We start from the raw sequence: 19,896 nt of genomic DNA on the forward strand, positions 1-19,896 counted from the left end.
GGTGTGGTGGCGGGCGCCTGTATTCCAGCTACTCGGGAGGCTGAGACAGGAGAATGGCGTGAACCTGGGAGACGGAGGTTGCAGTGAGCGGAGATTGCGCCACTGCACTTCAGCCTGGGTGACAGAGTGAGACTCTGTCTCGAAAAAAAAAAAAAAAAGAAAAAAGAAAATGAAAACAAAACTTGCACATGCATATTCTTTGCAGCATTATTAATAAGAGTCCAAAAGTGGAAATAAATGTCTATCAGCTGATGAATAAAGCAAACGAAATGTGCTATATCCATACAATAGAATACTATTCCATCATAAAAAGGAATGTTATACTGATTCATGCTACACCACAGATAAACCTTGAAAATATGGAAAGAAGTCAGTCACAAACGAGTACACACTGTGTGATTCCATTTATATGAACTGTCCAGAATAGGTGAATCTATGGGGACAGCAGATTGGTGGTTACCTAGGGTTAGCAAGGGGGGTTAGGGGAAAATGAACAGTGACTGCTAATGGGCACAGGGTTTCTCTGGAGGGGATGATGCAAATGTTCCAAAATTGTGGTAATGGTTACACAATTCTAGTATATATAAAACATGGAATTATATAATTCAAATAGGTCAACTGTATGGTATGTGAATTACAGGTCAATAAAGCTGTTATAAAAAATAAAGAAAAGTATGAGGGTATAAAACTTAAAGAGCATAGCACGTTCAGAAAACTGGCTTTGCTGTGTTATGGCTATAACGCAGAAAATGTGAAAGAGAAAGGCAGGAAATGAGGCTGAAGAGAAAAGTAGGGAAGGTCCCAGGATTTTGTGTGACAGGTTAAGGTTTTTCTTGAAAGCTACATGGAGTCATTTAACATATACTAAATAGTAGCTTTAAAGTATATATTTTCATCCAGAAACTTGGCTTCTGAAAGAAAGGCAACAAAGTAATAGCGCAAAAAAAAAAAAAAAAAAAAAAGCCATAGCACAGTAGTTAGAAAAAGACATCAGATGAGAGAAATGTTATTTGTTTTTTATTTAAAGATCAGATAGATTTGAATAATTTATAATAGAACTAGTACTGAGAATGTGAAGATATGGAAGATATAAATGATAAAGCAAGTTTCCTAAAAAGCAGAAGGGTAATAGAATCTAGAGACAAGTTAGACTGGCTTGAATGGAAGGGTCACTTCTTCAACAAGGGAAGAATTCAAGATGAGGGTACTGTATAAATAAGTAGAGAAAACTCCCACTAGTAATGTGTTTTCGCTAGTGAGGGAAATGGATAGAAGAAAATGTTTAAGAAAAAAATATAAAAGGAGCCAAGTGCTTATGAGCCCAGCCAAGACAATGGGAAAAAGGAAGCAGCCCATCCCATCATAGGCCCAGAGGCCTAAGAGGAAAGAATAGTTTTGGGGGTGGGGCAGGAGCCCACTGACCAGAACAGCCTCAGGACAACTGCTCCCCACAGCCAGGGACTGCTCCAGCTCCAGCCACCACCTGGTGTTAAACCTCTAGGCAAGTGCAAGAGTGAATGAAGCTTGGTGGTTTCCACTTAGATTTCAGGTTTATGAGAAAGCCTAGGTGCCCAGGCAGAGCAGGGGCAGAGCCCTCACAAAGAGACACTACTAGGGCAGTGCCAAGGGAAAATGTAGGGCTGGATGCCCCACACAAACTCCCCACTGAGGCACTGCCTAGTGGAGCTGTGAGAAAGGGCTGCTGCCCTCCAGAATGGTAGAGCCACCGGCAGCTTGCAACCTCAGTGTGGAAAAACCACAGGGACACAACTGCCCACTCTGCGAAGCAGTGTGCCCAGGATGTAGGACATGGAGTCAATGATTATTCTGGAGCTTTAAGATTTAATGACTGGTGCGAGTGGCTCACACCTTAATCCCAGCACTTTCAGAGGTCGAGGTGCATGGATCACTTGAGCTCAGGTGTACGAGACCAACCTGGCCAACATGGTGAAACCCTGTCTCTACTAAAAATACAAAATTAGCCAGGCATGGTGGGACATGCCTGTAGTCCCAGCTACTTGGGGAGCTGAGGCAGGGTAATCACTTTAACCCAGGAGGCAGAGGGTACAGTGAGTGAAGATCGCACCACTGCACTCCAGCCTGGGAGCGACAGAGCAAGATTCTGTCTCAAAAAGAAAAAAAAAAAAAATTAATGACTGCCTGCTGGGTTTCAGACTTGCATAGGGCCTGAACGAACCCCTTTTCTTTTAGCCGATTTCTCCCTTTTGTAACAGGAATGTTTATTTTATCCAATGCCTGTATCCTCATTATATCTTGGAAATAAATAATTTGTCTTTGATTTTACAGGTTCACAGGTAGAAGGAATTTCGCTTGAGTCTCAGATGAGACTTTGGAGTTCACACTTTTCAGTTAAATGCTAGAATGAGTTAAGACTTTGGGGAACCATTGGCAGGGGATGATTGTATTTTGATATATCAGAAGGATATGATATTATAGAGACCAGGGGCAGAATGATATAGTTTGGATGTTGTAAATTTCATGCTGAATTGTAATCCCGTGTTGAAGGTAGAGCCTGGTGAAAGGTGACTGTATCATGGGGGTGGATTTCTCATGAATAGTTTAGCACCATCCCTTTGGTACTGTCCTCACCATAGTGAGTAAACTCTTGTGAGATCTGGCTGTTTTTAAGTATCTGGCATCTTCCCCCTTGCTTTCTTGCTCCTGCTCTCACCACGTGAAGTGCCTGCTCCCACTTTACCTTCCACCATGAGAAGTTCCCTGAGGCCTCCCCAAAAGCCAAGGAGATGCCAGTGCTATGCTTGTACAGCCTGCAGAACCATGAGCCAATTAAACTCCTTTTTTTTTTTTTTTTTTTTTTTGAGATAAAGTCCCATTCTGTCACCCAGGCTGGAGTGCAGTGGAGTGGAGTGATCAGCAAACTGCAGCCTTGAACTCCTAGGCGCAAGTGATCCTTTCACCTCAGCCTCCCAAAGTGCTGGGATTACAGGCATGTGCCACTGCACCTGGCCCTCTTTTCTTTATAAAATTTTTTAAAAAATGAAAATTTAGACTCTATCCTAAGCAAAATGGGAGAAAAAAAACAGACTAAGGATATAAACGGTATTAGGGTTCTACTGAGAGCTCAGCTAATGTTAAAAATCAAGGGGTGGTGCCAATTCATAAGTCCGTAAAAATCTCCAGCAGCACTCTATACTGTGGCTATAGGAATGGAGAAAATAGATGGCTGGATTTGACTAGACCTAAGATGTATAGGACAAATGAAGCAGAAAAACATAAGAGAAAGGAGTTTGAGGGTATGTTAAGAAGGGAGAGGTAAAAAGTGATTTGACTAGTAAGAAAATGACTTGGGCTGGGTACAGTGGCTCACACCGGCAATCCCAGCACTTTGGGAAGTTAAGGAGGGCAGATCACTTGAGGTCAGGGGTTCAAGACCAGCCTGCCCAACATGGCGAAACCCTGTCTCTGCGACAAACACAAAAATTAGCTGGGTGTGGTGGCACGCACTTGTAATCCCAGACTTGGAAGGCTGAAGCATGAGAACTGCTTGAACCTGGGAAATGGAGATTGCAATGAGCTGAGATCATACCACTGCACTCCAGCCTGGGCGACAGAGCAAGACTCTGTCTCAAGAAAAAAGAAAAAAAAGAAAGAAAGAAAATGACATACTGAAAAGCCTAGAGATTCCAATGAACATGAAGAACAGCAATAACCTGAGTAAAGGGTTGTTGTAACAAGAGTTTTCTCATCGGAGTGTGTTAATGGTACTATCTTCACCAGACTCAAAATATCCAAGTCATCTTCAACCATTCCCTAGCCTTAAATATGTAACCTTGTTAAGTCTCACTGATTCTACTTCCACCATTCTTTCGGTTCTCCCCACTCTCCGTTCCCAATGCTACCAGGCCTTCATTATGTCTCTACCTGACTTCTGGTGTAACAGGTCTCCCAACCTCAAGTCTTCCTTCCAGTCCACTTCACCACAGTAATTTTTCTAAATGACGACTACAGTCAAATTCCATCTCAGTGGCTTGCCCACCATTTATCAAAGTTCCAACTTCTCTGTGTGGTGATCAGTATCATCATGATCTAGCCCTAACCTTTAATTCCTTTTCCACTACTGTCCTTCATACATCCTACTCACTCATCAAATTAAACCCTCAAAGAGACCTATGATTTCTTGCTTTCAGACTCAGGCTCGGGAAGTTCTCTTATCTAGAATTCTGTTGCTCATAACAAACCAGCACCATTCCACCATTCTTCAAGCCTCTGTTCAAAAGCTACTTTAATCCCTCTGACAGAAATAACAACCTTTCTCTTTTTTTTTTTTTTTTTTTGAGACAGAGTCTTGCTCTGTTGCCCAGGTTGGAGTGCAGTGACATGATCTCAGCTCACTGCAACCTCCACCTCCCAGGTTCAGGCCATTCTCCTGCCTCAGCCTCCCAAGTAGCTGGGACTACAGGCACCTGCCACCACGCCCAGCTAATTTTTTGTATTTTTGGTCGAGACGGGGTTTCACTGTGTTAACCAGGATGGTCTCCATCTCCTGACCTCATGATGCACCTGCCTCGGCCTCTCAAAGTGCTGGGATTACAGGTGTGAGCCACCGCGCCCGGCCTCTCCTCTTTTTTTGAGACAGAGTCTCCGTCTGTTGCCCAGTCTAGAGTGCAGTGGCACAATATTGGCTCACTGCAACCTCCGCCTCCCAGGTTCAAGCAATTCTCTGCCTCAGCCTCCCAAGTAGCTGGGATGACAGCCGCCCGCCATCACACCCAGCTAATTTTTGCATTTTTAGTAGAGACAGGGTTTCACCATCTTGGCCAGGCTGGTCTTGAACTCCTAACCTCGTGATCCACCCACCTCAGCCTCCCAAAGTGCTGGGATTACAGGCATGAGCCACCGTGCCCCGCCCCCGAGTCACCACACCCAGCCCATCTCAATTCCTATAAAACTAGGCTTGTCTTGGAGCACTTACCATATTACATCTTATTATCATTATTTATATATCACAGATCCCATATTAACCTGCAAAGACCCATCTTACTTGTATCTGTATTTCCTTGGTACCTTGAATAAAACACTTAAAAAAAATCTAGTAAATAAACAAATCTTCCATGTATGACCTTCTATGGAAGATCATATAACATTAGATCCTCTAGAACAGAGGTTCTAAAGGAGGGTCAATAAGTGTGAAGACTGCAAATTCATTTCAGAACTATGACCATCCTGAAAATGTTGTGAGTACACACATTTATGCGTGAATTTTTCTGAAGCAAAAGTCCATAATTTTTATCAGATTCTCAAAGGGGTTCTATATTAAGAAATTAATGCTTTTGGCGGTGGCTCACACCTGTAATCCCAGCACTTTAGGAGGTTGAGGCAAACAGAGCTCTTGAGGCCAGGAGTTTGAGACCAGCCTGGCCAACATAGTGAAACCCTGTCTCTACTAAATATAAAAAAATTAGCCAGGTGTGGTACAGCATGCCTATAATCCCAACTACTCAGGAGGCTGAGGCATGAGAATCATTTAAACCCTGGAGATGGACGTTGCAGTGAGCTGAGATTGTGCCTGGGCAACAGAATGAGACTGCATTTTAGCCTGGGCAACTGAATGAAACTGTGTCTCAAAAAAAAAAAAATTGGCTGGGCGCAGTGGCTCAAGCCTGTAATCCCAGCACTTTGGGAGGCCGAGGTGGGTGGATCACGAGGTCAGGAGATCGAGACCATCCTGGCTAACACAGTGAAACCCTGTCTCTACTAAAAATACGATAAACTAGCCGGGCGCGGTGGTGGCAACCTGTAGTCCCAGCTACTCGGGAGGCTGAGGCAGGAGAACGGCGTGAACCTGGGAGGCGGAGTTTGCAGTGAGCTGAGATGGCACCACTGCACTCCAGCCTGGGCGACACAGCGAGACTCCGCCTCAAAAAAAAAAAAAAATTAATAAATGTTTTTATGCATACTTTTAAAATGTGAGTCTTTATTTTTTAGAAATATATTCTAAAGTATTTATAGATAGAAAAGAGTTGGGATTTGTTTTAAAATAATTGACGTATGAGGTGGGGAGTACTGGATGGGGACATAAATGATAAGATTGGCTATGATTTGATAATTGTTGAAGATGAATAACTGGTACATAGGATATTCATATTATTCACTCTACCTTGGTGTATGTTGAGAATTTCCCAATGTAAGTTATTTTACTTCTTCAGAGACTGGGTTTTGCTATATTGTCTAGGCTGGGGTGCAGTGGCTATTCAGATGTGTGATTATTGTACACTGTATTCTCAAACTCCTGGGCTCAAGTGATCCTCCTGCCTTAGACTCCCTAGCAGCTGGGACTATAGGCCAATGTAGGAATATTTTTAGTGAAATAGAAAAGGGGTTCTTGGCTAGGTGCAGTGGCTCACACCTATAATCTCAGTGCTTTAAAAGGCCAAGGCAGGAGGATTACATAAGCCCAGGAGTTCAAGGCTGCTGTGGGCTATGATGGCACCACTGCATGCTAGTCTGGGTGACAGAGTGAGACTCTGTCTCTATAAAAAAAATAGTGGGAGTTCTTAGCCCCCAAAAGGGTAGAGAAACACTGCTTTCACCTAATTTTGGGATTAAATCAGCCTCTCAGGAAGCCTCTGGCTTAGGTTAATTGCTTCTCAGGAACTAGACTCAGAGTCCAACTGGCTTCTTGGAAGTAAAACAAATGTCACTTGCTGCTTTTCACACCAAAAGAAAATGTTCATTAGAATCAAGAAGTAGTCAGGCTATCTAAACAGCCTTCATGTATTAAAATAGCAAAATATGCAAAGAGTTTGAGAAGATTTTCTTACTGTGCTCAACACTGGCTAGAATTCTATTTGCACGTAATGTTAAAATCTGAGCTTTACACTTTTAGAGAGATGTGAATAATTTAGAGAAGATCTAAAGAAAAACAACAAAAATGGTCAAAAAGTTTGAATATCTCTTTGTTTATAAAAGATTAGATTTAGAGTGGCAACAGAAAAACTAAAGATCACTTAGTAGCAGACCTCAAATGTAGGAACACTGATAAAAGCCTACTGTTCTCCATCTTCACTTATAAGGGATCCACAGAATTCATCTTAAATTATCTCATCTCTCAAAAGGAGTTGGGCTAAATGATTGTTAAATCCACTTATGAGCTCTAAAACCCTATGATGCCCTGGTTTTTGATAGTTGCATTAGTTGAGAAAAACCTGTTATCTCTATTTCTTTCCTTGTTTAAATACTCATAGCATAAACATTTAGATTAGATATAATGAAATATTTCCTTATGTGGGACCATCAGAGAATCAAATTAGAATCTATGAAATGTGCATTTTCCTCCTACCTTATCTTCCTGGCCCCTCCATCCTTCCCATATTACATTAAAATAGTTGAGCTCCAGTCTAGCCTGAAGGCAGGAGAGTGAGCAGGATGAATTATTTAATTCCCTTTAGTCTGATGATGCTATGACTGAACTATTTCTCATACACCAAAGATAGAAGGTTGTAAGTGTAATGCATCCCTTGCACCTAAGCCCTTAACTGGCCCCCTTCTCAAATGCTAAAGGGTAATTCTATCTCCATATTAACACTGGACCTACTTAGTAAATGAAGAACACCAAAGGCAATCTGCAGAAAACCTGTTTAACATACACAGTTTAAGTATTAATTCTGAATTTCAGAACTACAAATTGCCTTGGCAGAAGTGGCATATCTCATACAGAAAGGAACATTTTGTAATATGGAAGAGGTGAGAAAAAATAGAGGGGGATACTGAACAAAATGTTTTATAATCATGTCTGTACTCTCATACTGTCATTTTCCACATATGGAAACTGAGGCATTTTCTTATAAAAAAATTAACTTAAAATAGAAAAGAAGAACATGATAGGTAACAAAATACTAAGAATTCTATAGAACTACAAATGAAACACAGAAACAGAATTTCTTAAATAGCATTTATTTTCTCTCAAAAAGCCTATTATGTACTAACAAGTGTTCCTCTAAATTATCAGAAAGGCATCGCTACTAAAATTTTATATACATTTTTTATATAAGAGAAGGAATACTGGGTTACAATCTGAATTTCTCTTTATGATTTCTCTTAAAGTACAGAACTGCTATTAAAATGACTAATATTGCTAAAATGAAGGCTACTAGATTTTCCCATGAATTTCAGTGGAATGTCCCAAAATGGTGTTAAGATATGCAGAAGGACCCATTTCAAAGCAATTTCTCCACCCCTTCATAAAAGATTTAAGCTAAAGAAAAAAAAAAAGAAAAGAAAACCCAACAGCTGAAGACATTGGGCTATTTATAAGTCTTCTCCCAGTCCCCCAGACAGCCTCACATGGGGGCTGTAAACAGCTAACTAAAATATCTTTGAGACTCTTATGTCCACACCCACTGACACAAGTAGAGCTGTAACCACAGTGAAACTAGACTTCAGTTTCCTTTAGCAAGTATGTGCCTATGATAGTAAACTGGAGTAAATGTAACAGTAATAAAACAATTAAAAAAAAAATAAAAATTATACCTTTTTCTCCAACAAACGGTAAAGACCATGTGAAGACATCCATAAAATTGGGCAACCAGTAAGGATGTGGAGAACAGTTAAACTGTCGAATATTCATCACATTATTTTCATACTTTAATACAGCAGCTGCAAGATAAGTTGAACATAGATGTAACTATTTGTAATTAGCCTTAAAAATATAAAATACATAAAAGCAGAAAAATATTAAGAGGAAGGGAGATCGGGGTGAGTGGAATCAGGGCTGGTAGAGGGAGGAAGGAACGAATTTTTAATAATAACACACGTTTTGTTTTTAACACTGTCATGTAGAACTCTAACTATAGTCAGGTCTTCATATTACTAATGAAATTTCCAGATTCTTTCCAGAATGTTTGTTTTACTTTATAATCCAATGATGAACATGCATTTTTACTAAATCCAAAATTGTGAAAACTCAGTTTTTAGAAGAAACAGATAATGGCAATGAGCAATTTTCTAGGTTTTTAAAGTTCATACAAATTGAGAATTTAAGATCTTTCTAGCTTCAGGCAACCTGAAAAGTATAGCTGAATGGTAATAAAGCAAACAAAAAAATCCCATCCATTTGGAACATTTTACTTATAAATGTATGAATGTATTTGTTTCATTTAATATGGAAAATCAGGCAAAACTACTAAAAATAAATATTTTACTTTGTTTAGAAAAAAAAATCCCACTAAAACACCAAAAGAGAATATTATAACCAAATAATCCAAAGATAACATATTCATCTCAAATGCAGGTATTTAATGTTTCAATATGTTGATATAATTAAAATCTTAAATGACCTACATAGATTTCAATTACTGGTTATATTACTGATAGAACACTGGGTTAGAAGGGTTGGATTCTCATCTAAACTATAGCGCATATTAGCTATGCAAGGCTTGGTAAATTATTCAACTAATGTGTTTCTCATTTATAAAACAGGAATAATATGTCTACACTGCCTTACCACAGAGGTTTAAGATCAGACAATGCATTTCACATGAAAATACACAAAAGTATAATGTCTTGTAGATAATATTTTATGGTTACTTTTTCACTTTAATGAAAAGCACTGGAATGCAGATGTTAAATTCCAAGATTTGTGATTTTGGCTAATAAAGAATCAAAAGTAATCCTGCTACACGTTACTGTTTACTAACAATAAGTATTATGTTTGTTTCCCATATGAAATTTCCATCTGAAATAAAAGTATTTTAAATTATATGTTTTGACAATCAGTTCAAAGTGGGAAAATAAAGCATTTTAAATTAGCCTCGGCCGGGCGCGGTGGCTCAAGCCTGTAATCCCAGCACTTTGGGAGGCCGAGACGGGTGGATCACGAGGTCAGGAGATCGAGACCATCCTGGATAACACGGTGAAACCCCGTCTCTACTAAGAAATACAAAAAACTAGCCGGGCGAGGTGACGGGCGCCTGTAGTCCCAGCTACTCGGGAGGCTGAGGCAGGAGAATGGCGTGAACCCGGGAGGCAGAGCTTGCAGTGAGCTGAGATCCGGCCACTGCACTCCAGCCTGGGCTACAGAGCGAGACTCCGTCTCAAAAAAAAAAAAATAAAATTTAAAAAAAAATAAATTAGCCTCAAAAATTATGAGCTGATACCAAGCTTTCAGATCTTTTGTAAGGGAGAAAAGAGAAAAATCTAGAAAATTGCCTTATGGATAGAATGAAAAATTACAAACATACCCATACAATGTAAACACTCAAACCATTAACACTATTTATGTACAGACTCAGAACTACAAAGAGACATTTGATTTTTGACAAGACAGTCAATGGTTTGAGTTTCTTTTATAAGTACTAAAAAAAAAAAATCCATCCCTTAACTTCCTGAGTCAAACAAACAAAGGACAATCAGTAAGGCAGTACTCAACTGGACACTGAACACTAGCTCCCTTAATACTAACAAGGGGAAATCACAGCTGAGGAATTAGAGCACCAATAGAAAGTTAAATTTAACACTTGGTTCTGTTTTTGAGAATGGAATCAGGGCAGGAGTGCACTGGCTCAGGCCTATAATCCCAGCACTTTGGGAGGCCGAAGCAGGCAGATCACTTGAACTCAGAAGTTCAAGACAAGCTTGGTGAACATGGTGAAACCTCATTCTATAAAAATACAAAAATTAGCTGGGCGAGGTGGCAGGTGCCTATAATCCCAGCTATTAGGGAGGGCTGAAGCAAGAGAACCACTTGAACCCAGGACGCAGATGCAGTAGTCAGCCGAGACTGCACTACTGCATTCCACCTGGGCGACAGAGCGAGACCCTGTCTCAAAAGAGAAAGTGAGAATGGAATCAAAACTTAGATGTTTCTTTTTAAAAATGAAGTCATATGGCCGGACGCGGTGGCTCAAGCCTGTAATCTCAGCACTTTGTGAGGCCGAGACGGGCGGATCACGAGGTCAGGAGATCGAGACCATCCTGGCTAACACGGTGAAACCCCGTCTCTACTAAAAATACAAGAAAATTAGCCGGGCGAGGTGGCGGGCGCCTGTAGTCCCAGCTACTCGGGAGGCTGAGGCAGGAGAATGGCGTGAACCCGGGGGGGCGGAGCTTGCAGTGAGCCGAGATCGCGCTACTGCACTCCAGGCTGGGGCACAGAGCAAGACTCCGTCTCAAAAAAAAAAAAAAAAAAAAAATGCAGTCATATTTCATAAGACATCTATAGTATAAGTTCTTGTAGCATATTCTGTACCAAATTTATCCAGCATGCTACTGTTTGGTCTCAGGCAAATGTTTTAATCTTTTAACCATCACCTCTCATCATCCAAAAAAACTCTTCCTCTGTTCCTCTTTTGAACTTACACCATGACTCTTATTTAGCAATGACCTCATTCTCTCTCTAAATGTCCTTTTTAAAGTCTTTAACCTTCTGTTCTTTCCTCTTGGCACATCCACTCCAGTCTGATCCTGAAGCCATGGCATAGTCAACTGAATTCCAGACATGTCAAGACAGAAGAAAAGCTGACCTCTTAATTTCATCTTCCAAAGATGTAAACTACATAAACATACCCAATCTCATCTTCAATGTCCTTGGCACACACTTAACTAGATTAAGACCCTTTGGCACTTTCTGTTAATAAATTGTATTCAAAATAAAATGAAATCCAATTACTATAGACAGGTCAAATTTTCAGGGAAGGTGGGAAAATGAAAATCACTGGAACAGAAGGCAAAGGAAAAAAGCAGTAAAAAGAAAGAGAAGAATGTATCCCTCAAATGAGATGAAGCTGGATTAATTTTTTTTAAAAAGCTCAAATACAAAGCTTCATGGGGCAGTGATAAGACTGTGGAGGTAAAAGAAGGAAATAAGAAAGGGAAAGAGAACCTAGATCAGTGAACATAAAACAAGAAACATGATAAACTAAACAAGCAGACAGTGCAAATAAAATCATCAAAGCAGCAGCAGCTTTATACAAACAAGAAAACATCCTCAATAAGGGAAAAGATTTAAGAAAGGGGAGTTTGAGAAAATCATGTTTGGTTTTGCTTGATGCACTTAACTCAGAGCACATTTTACAAAACGGTTTTTTCGAGACAAGTTGTGGAATGGGGTTACGTATTACTTAGTTTCACATTTTGGATTTTTATTTATTGTTCTCTCCCCTCCCTTATATCTTACAGTTATTTATAAAGAATGTGGATACTAACAGTTTCAAACAACACCCCTTTTTTATTATATTAAAAGTCTATTAAAATACTAAATTGTTTAACAATTTTTTTTATCAACAACATCTTACCTTTATTATTGTAGACATCTAAGTAATTAGGTGCCGAAAAAATTGTTATTAATGAAGGGAACCCTGTAGTTTGACTTTTTCTGTACATTCTATAGCTGCAAAACAAATAGCTTAATATGCATCGTAAAGCATCAATCATGGTTACTAAGTTTGATTTATATTTTAGGTGTTAATTTGGGTCAGCGAAACAGAATTCTTACCCTGCATCTTGAGCTTCATGAGCTCTAATAATCGATAACAAATTATTGTTTTGCAAAAATTCACACACTGCTGGATAGCTGTGGGGGAAAAAGAGTAAATTAAGTAAAATAATGGTTTTTTTGTATGAAGCATATGCTTTGTTAACAACTAAAATGTGATTAATCTTGGATATTTTTCCTTACTTATAAAAATAAGAACATCCTCGAACTGTATTGTGACTAAAATGTTCCTGTGATTTTTCATTTCCAAAATCTTCAGAAGGATCAGACCATAACAAGTCACACATTGGTCCAAATGCAGGTGGCTCTTTGAATCTATCTAACTGTGAAAGAAAGAAAAGAAAGAACAGAAGTAACTCATCACAAAGTAAGGACAAAATGTGCATAGGAAAATATACCAACTTTGAATACAGCTCATAGTATATTATTGTGAATAAACAGAAGCTTTTTCCTCAAGATATCAGTATATTAATTTTTACCATTACCTAACCTTGGCAGTGAAAAGAAGTTGAAACTTCTACTCTACTCAACAATGTACTATAAATAGAAATCAATCTTGGAAGTAAAATATATACTTACTCTCCTAATATCATCCAGTGTGTGTATTTCTGGTGAAAGTCCACCATGAACACAAAGAAACTGTTGGTTTAAAAGTGCGGCAAGAGGCAAACTATCAAAAGCTTCCATACAAGCTTCATAGACTCTTTCCGAATACTTAATTTTACCTAGGAAAACAAAAAATTAATTGAAAATTACATTATTGGTTGACCATTTTAAAAACATATATATTAGATTTTTATTTCTTGTTCTCTCCCCTCCTTTATATCTTTTAGCTATTTATAATGAAATTGAGATAGTTACAGTTTCCATTGTAAAAGGTAATAGCCCAGATAGACAGACAGACAGACAGACAGATTGCAAGAAAACTATAGAGACAGTAAACAGCAAAGTGGTGGCCAGGGTTTCAGAGTGAGTGAAGGGGTGACTATAAAAAGGTAGCAAGAGAGAATTTATGGCATGATAAAACTTTTCTGTATCATGATAGTGGTAGTGGGCAACTCTATGTAGTGTCAAAAGTCACAGAAGTAAATACCACAGAGAATAAATTTTACTGCACACAGTATTTTTTAAGGAAAGCATCTTCCCCTATAAGAATCAACAAAAATACGCAATGTTATCAGTCTTATAAAGACAAAATATTTGCTCTCTCTAAAATTATTCTGGATGATATGTCTTATGAAGCAAAATATTTGCTCTCTAAAATTATTTTGGATTATTCAGCAAAAATGTCATCAAGTATTATTAAAAATAAGTAAGTCAAATCTCTAAAAACAGGCAAGGCACAGTGGCTCACACCTGTAATCCCAGCAAATTTAGACAGGCCAAAGCGGGCAGATCACTTGAGGCCAGGAGTTCGAGACCAGCCTGGCCAGCATGGCAGAACACCATCTCTACTAAAAATATACAAAAATTAGCCAGGCATGGTTGTGTGTGCCTGTAATCCCAGAGACTCAATGGCTGAGGCACGAGAATCACCTGAACCCAGGAGGTGGAGGTGGCAGTGAGCCGAGATCACGCCACTTGCACTCCAGCCTGGGTGACAGAGTGAGACTCCATCTCAAAAAAAAAAAAAAAAAAAAAAAAAGAAATCTCTTAAAAACAGCCCAACCCTTCACCTTTATCAGCCAAATAAGGCAAAATGAGTACAGGTGAGGTTAAAATCATTTTAATACTTGCTTTATTTTACTCTAAGAGTCAATGACTATTGTTATTACAGGCAAGACGACTACATCATCACAACAAAATTCAAAGTTCATCCAATTTTTCTGAAAAATAAAAGTAACAGCATACTCGTATGTCAGAAAAGCTGAGGGGTTCCTCTTGTCTACAATGAATACTTAAAAATGGGCAGTGAAGCACGAAGCCAATATAGAAACACAAGAAAGACAAAACTCTACCAAATCAAACTATCATTTACTTTTAGAGAGATGTCATGCACTTTCCTTTGCTCCTTTATAACTTTAAATTCCTGAGTATTTTGGTTTTGATGAGATTTTGGTAGGTGATTTGTTATTTATCTAAGCAAAGAAAAAGAACTTAGTTCCTACTTCCTGTTTTAATACTATAATATTCAAATATTTTTAAAAACTATATATATATCCAGTACCAGAGGTTCTAAACTGGTAGTGTGCTAACGAACCTGTTTTCTAGCACTGTGGTTTAATAAAAATTCTAATTTGACTGCTTTTAGGTCAAGCATGCACTTTCCAGGACTTATCTTACTCATTTAGGTTAACTGCCTGATCCTTGACGTTGTAAGAGTATGCCACTTCTGCCACTACCCATCACTGTATTTTTCTCCTTTTACTGCAAGTCTCTACTTAATATGATCTTTAATGGATCATGTTTTGAGTCTCAAAACGTTGAAATTATTTCTGTTTTTAGAATTTAACTCTACTTAATACAGTCATGAATATTAATTTAAAAAGCACAAAGTCAGGCCAGGCACAATGGCTCACACCTGTAATCCCAGGACTTTGGAAGGACTATGCAGGCGGATCACTTGAGGTCAGGAGTTAGAGACCAGCCTGGCCAACATGGTGAAACCCCGCCTCTACTAAAAACACAATTAGCAGGGCGTGGTGGCGCGTGCCTGTAATTCCAGTTACTCGGGAAGCTGAGGGAGGAGAACACTTGAACCCGGGAGGAGGAGGTTGCTGTGAGCCGAGATCACACCACTGCACTCCAGCCAGGGCAACAGAGCGAGACTGTCTCAAAAAAAAAATAATTAAAATAATTTAAAAGCACAAAGGTTTGATGTGTGAAAAAGGCCTAACCTTGTTCTGTAACATGGTTACTTACAGGTATTAGATTACCATTGCGGTAATAATTTGAGAGAGAAAAGGGATAAACATTGTAGGTTAAGAATTTCACCAACCACTGTACCTGACTAGTCTTAAAACTATGATACCAAAAAAAAAAAATTTTTTTTTTAAAGAATTTCAATCATTAAAAGCATGATTGAAATGATCTGCAATGATAACAGGATAAACAATTTGTTATGATCCCTCACAGGAATGCCTCAAGATTGAAGGACAAAAATCTCCAATGCAAAAATACATTTTTTTCTTTTGGTTTTTATTTTTTCCTGTTAGAAAAATATATATATATACATATATTTATATATATATATATGAGACAGAGTTTCGCTCTTGTTGCCCAGGCTGGAAGTACAATGGCACAATCTCGGCTCACTGCACCCTCCACCTCCCAGGTTCAAATGATTCTCCTGCCTCAGCCTCCTGAGTACCTGGGATTACAGGCATATATAACCACATCTGGCTAATTTTTGTATTTTTAGTAGACATGGTGTTTCGCCGTGTTGGCCAGGCTGGTCTCAAACTCCTGACCTCAGGTGATCCACCAGCCTCGGCTTCCCAAAGTGCTGGGATTACAGGTGTGAGCCACCATGCCCGGCTTAGAAAAATTAATTTTAACATTAAAACTTATATATAAAACTCTAAACTACTAAGCATGTTTGTAAAAGTTAAACATAATAGGAAATTCTGAAATGAAAAAAATTTTTTTTTTTGAGACAGGGACTGACTCTAGAGCCCAGTTTGGAATGCAGTGGGACGATCTCAGCTCACTACAACCTCTGATTCCCAGGCTCAAGTGATCCTCCCACCTCAGCCTCCTGAGTAGCTGGGACTATAGGAGTACACTGCCACACCCAGTTAATTTTTTTTTTTTTGTACTTTTGGTGGAGACGGTGTTTCACCATGCTGGCCAGGATGGTCTCCAACTCCTGAGCTCAGGCAATCTGCCTGCCTGGGCCTCCCAAAGTGCTGGGATTACAGACGTGAACCACCATGCCCCACCAAAAACTTCTCAATTAAACGCCATTAAATACCAAAGAGTGCTCGACAACTTTCCTCAAAGCTTTACGTGTAGACATGAAATCTATCCTTACATGTTGCACTGTAAAGTCCTCAAAACGCTTACTACACACATAAGTCCAAAAGAATACTGAGGAAGTGAAAACATTTCTCCTGGCAGTACTCACATTCCTGCTTAAAGGTAAAATATTCAGTAAGGTGTCTGCATTCATGGTTGCCTCTCAGAAGAAATAATGTGCTTGGGTATAGAATCTTCAGAACCCATAAATATAAGACACACTGCAAAAGAAAATTTTTCTAGTGAATTTATCTTGTATTTTTGTTTAATGAAGCTGCTTGATCTTTGCTCCTTTTCCTCTATTAACCTTACCATCCCCTATTATCTTTCTTTGTCCCTTACTAAAACATAAGCACCACAAAATCACAGATTTTGTCATCTTACTCACTTTTGATTCTCTACTCCTAGAAAAGTAGCTAGCAAATAGGAGAAGAGCAATAAATATTTGTTGAATGAATGAGTCAAACAATCTATTTAATTACTTTTGATTTACAGACTGCCCAATATAAAAACAATTAGCACATTGGCCTACAGATGCCTATTAGTAAATAAAATAATAATGTCAAAATAACAGCAGCTAACATTTACTGATTACTTACAATGTGTGAAGCACTATATAATTAATTCTCCTAATTTATTCCTTAAACAACACTATGAAGTATGTAATATCATCTTTATTTTACAAATCAGAAACTGAAGCAAAGATCTTAAGTAACTTGTCCAAAACCACAAAACTTCTAAGTGATGGAGACAGGATTCTGATCCTCTGATCTTAAGCATTATGCCATGCTACCTAATGAAGGGAAGGTCCATGTTTTATGTTTGTTTAGTTGATTATGAATATTGCCTTACATATGGTAAGTGCTTATTATCTGAACTAATTCAATGCAAATGTAATTTTTTACATAAAAATATTATTAAACATTATAGCAGATGCTGTTCTCTAAACAGGTTTAACATAAGAGACTCACTACTTATTTGCTTAAAAAAGGAAGAACTATTTCATATGGAAATAAGCATGGTATATAATCACATGCAAAAAGAAAAAACAAACTTTTTTATTTTTAGAGACAAAGTCTCACTGTAACCCAGGTTGGAGTCGCACAATTACTGCTCACTGCAGCCTCAACCTTCTGGGCTCAAGCAATCCTCCTACCTCAGTCTCTTGAGCAGCTGGGACTTACAGGCACATGCCACAAGGCCCAGCTAAGTTTCTGTATTTTTTTGTGGAGCCAGGGTTTCACCATGCTTCCCCGGCTGGTCTCGAACTCTTAGGTTCAAGCAATCTGCCTGACTTGGCCAACCTGTGCTGGGATTACAGATGTGAGCCACCACACCCAACCAAACTTTATTGTTAATAAATTAAGGTATATTTAAACGTGTAACTATTCACACCTTCATTTTATTCAAAAGGGAAAAAAGTAATAAAATCAGGGAAATAATCTGTTCTCATTGCTTGTTTTGAGTCTTTGTTATTTTCCTTTTATAACAACAAAAGGTATTAAAAGAATCAGCTACATCCAGGCACGGTGGCTCACACCTGTAATCCCAGCACTTTGGGAGGCCGAGGCAGGCAGATCACCTGAGGTCAGGAGTTCGAGACCAGCTTGACCAACATGGTGAAACCCTGTCTCTACTAAAAATACAAAAACTAGCCAGGAGTGTTGGTGGGCACCTGTAATTCCAACTATTCGGGAGGCTGAGGCAGGAGAATCGCTTGAACCTGGGAGGCAGAGGTTGCAGTGAGCCGAGATCACACCATTGCACTCCAGGCTGGGCAACAGAGTGAGAGTCTGTCTCAAAAAAAAAAAAAAAAGAGTCAGCTACAAAACAATCTTATACAAGGATATGCACACCAACTTAGTTACCAAATAAGCGTCATAAAACTGTTCATTTTATTGCTTTTGTCAAATGCCTGAAATTTTTTTGTTAGGATGGGCCATTTTCTGATTTGCCTGAAGCCTTGTGATAATTTGGGAAAAGCTGACGAGGCTAATAATCAACTATCAGCAGGAGGTAGAAGAACTCAAGATAGTAAAATTCCTAAGGGAAGCAGGACTGACGGAGTCTAGAACTTCCTTCCACTCTTGAGAATCCTAGCACACCTCAGAAAAAAAGGTATATTGGAAACACTGGAGAAGGGGATATAAACAACAGTAACCAACGTAAATTCACCAGGTAAGGTTTCAATATCTACTAGGAAAGGTGGTTAAAAGCACATGCTTGGAGTCACATTGCCTGGCTATGCTGTTTACTAATAATACAACCTTAGGCAAGTTACTTAACCTCTCTAAGCCTCAGGTTCCTCATCTATAAAATGAATAAAACAACAGTACTTACCTCATTAATATTATTGTAAGGATTAATCAACATGTGTTCAGTGCCTAGAACATGCTTACAACATAGTAAATGTGCAACACAGGTATCTATTGGTAGAAATTTGACCCCACAATTCTACCTCTAGGAATTTGTCATACAAAAATAATCGGGCAAGTATATAAAGATGCAAGAATAATATGACTCATTGAAGCATCATTTGTAAAGGCAAAAAACTGGGAACATCTTCAGTGTCTAACCACAAGGAATTAATTAATTATAGTTTGTTATTAGGTGGAAAACAATGTAGCTATTGAAATGATGCTACAAGTTTATATTTACTGACTTGGAAAGACATTCGGTGTAGGGATGTATGAAAAAGCAAGTTACAGACAATATTATAATATGATCCCTTTTTCATTAAAGAAAGAAAATGTATATATTGGAAAATACATATTGTTCTACAGTTACAGAATTTTATTTATACAATTTAAAAAGATGGCAGGGCAACAAGGCTCACATCTGTAATCTCAACACTTTGGGAGACCAAGGCGGGAGGATCACTTGAGCCCAGGAGTTCAAGACCAGCCTGGGCAACATAAGAGACTCAATTGCTACAAAAAAATTAAAATTTAGTCTGGGCATGGTGGTGTGCACCTGTGGTCCCAGCTATTTGAGAGACTGGGACAGAATGATCCCTTGAGCTCAAGAGCTCAAGGCTACATTGAGCCATGCTGGTGCCACTGTACTCCAGCATGGGCCACAGAGTAAGACACTGTCTCAAAAAAAAAAAAAAAAAGAAAAAGAAAAGAAAAAGAAAAAAGAAAAAGGAGCAAAAGGAACCATCTACTGTTAAGTGATAATCAAAAGGTCATTTTAATGCCTCAAGTTTTTAAAAACAAACTAATACTTTCCAAATACATAAAGATTCCATATGATACACTTGAGTCTTAATAGCTACATAAGGAGAAACAGAAGCACTAGGGCTCAAGCAATAAAAAAATCACAATATACTTTATTTAATCAGAGAGAATTCAAGTAATCTTTTTTCACATGGTTTAATGCCTTTAGGGGCAAGAGAGATAAATAGCACTAACTTTTTAAGGCCACTAGTTAACAGGGCAATAAAGACCCCTCAGTCTGCTCAAAAA

The 19,896-nt window shown here is 38.7% G+C and overlaps 1 protein-coding gene across 8 annotated transcripts in view; it reads right to left on the minus strand.

Moving 5' to 3' along the window:
* LOC105466019 (protein phosphatase 3 catalytic subunit beta) overlaps nt 1-19,896 on the minus strand; it is a 61,019-nt gene that overhangs the window by 22,696 nt on the left and 18,427 nt on the right. For all 8 annotated transcript variants that reach the window (XM_011714798.3, XM_011714801.3, XM_011714797.3 and 5 more), the window contains exons 4-9: nt 16,539-16,650; nt 13,052-13,197; nt 12,656-12,795; nt 12,473-12,550; nt 12,273-12,367; nt 8,512-8,637 (exon numbers count right to left, since the gene is read on the minus strand). In XM_011714798.3, the coding sequence (XP_011713100.1) occupies nt 8,512-8,637; nt 12,273-12,367; nt 12,473-12,550; nt 12,656-12,795; nt 13,052-13,197; nt 16,539-16,650 (697 nt within the window). The remainder of the gene's footprint in view (nt 1-8,511; nt 8,638-12,272; nt 12,368-12,472; nt 12,551-12,655; nt 12,796-13,051; nt 13,198-16,538; nt 16,651-19,896) is intronic.

Source organism: Macaca nemestrina, chromosome 9 (assembly GCF_043159975.1).
Source record: "Macaca nemestrina isolate mMacNem1 chromosome 9, mMacNem.hap1, whole genome shotgun sequence".
NCBI classification, from domain to species: Eukaryota; Metazoa; Chordata; class Mammalia; order Primates; family Cercopithecidae; genus Macaca; species Macaca nemestrina.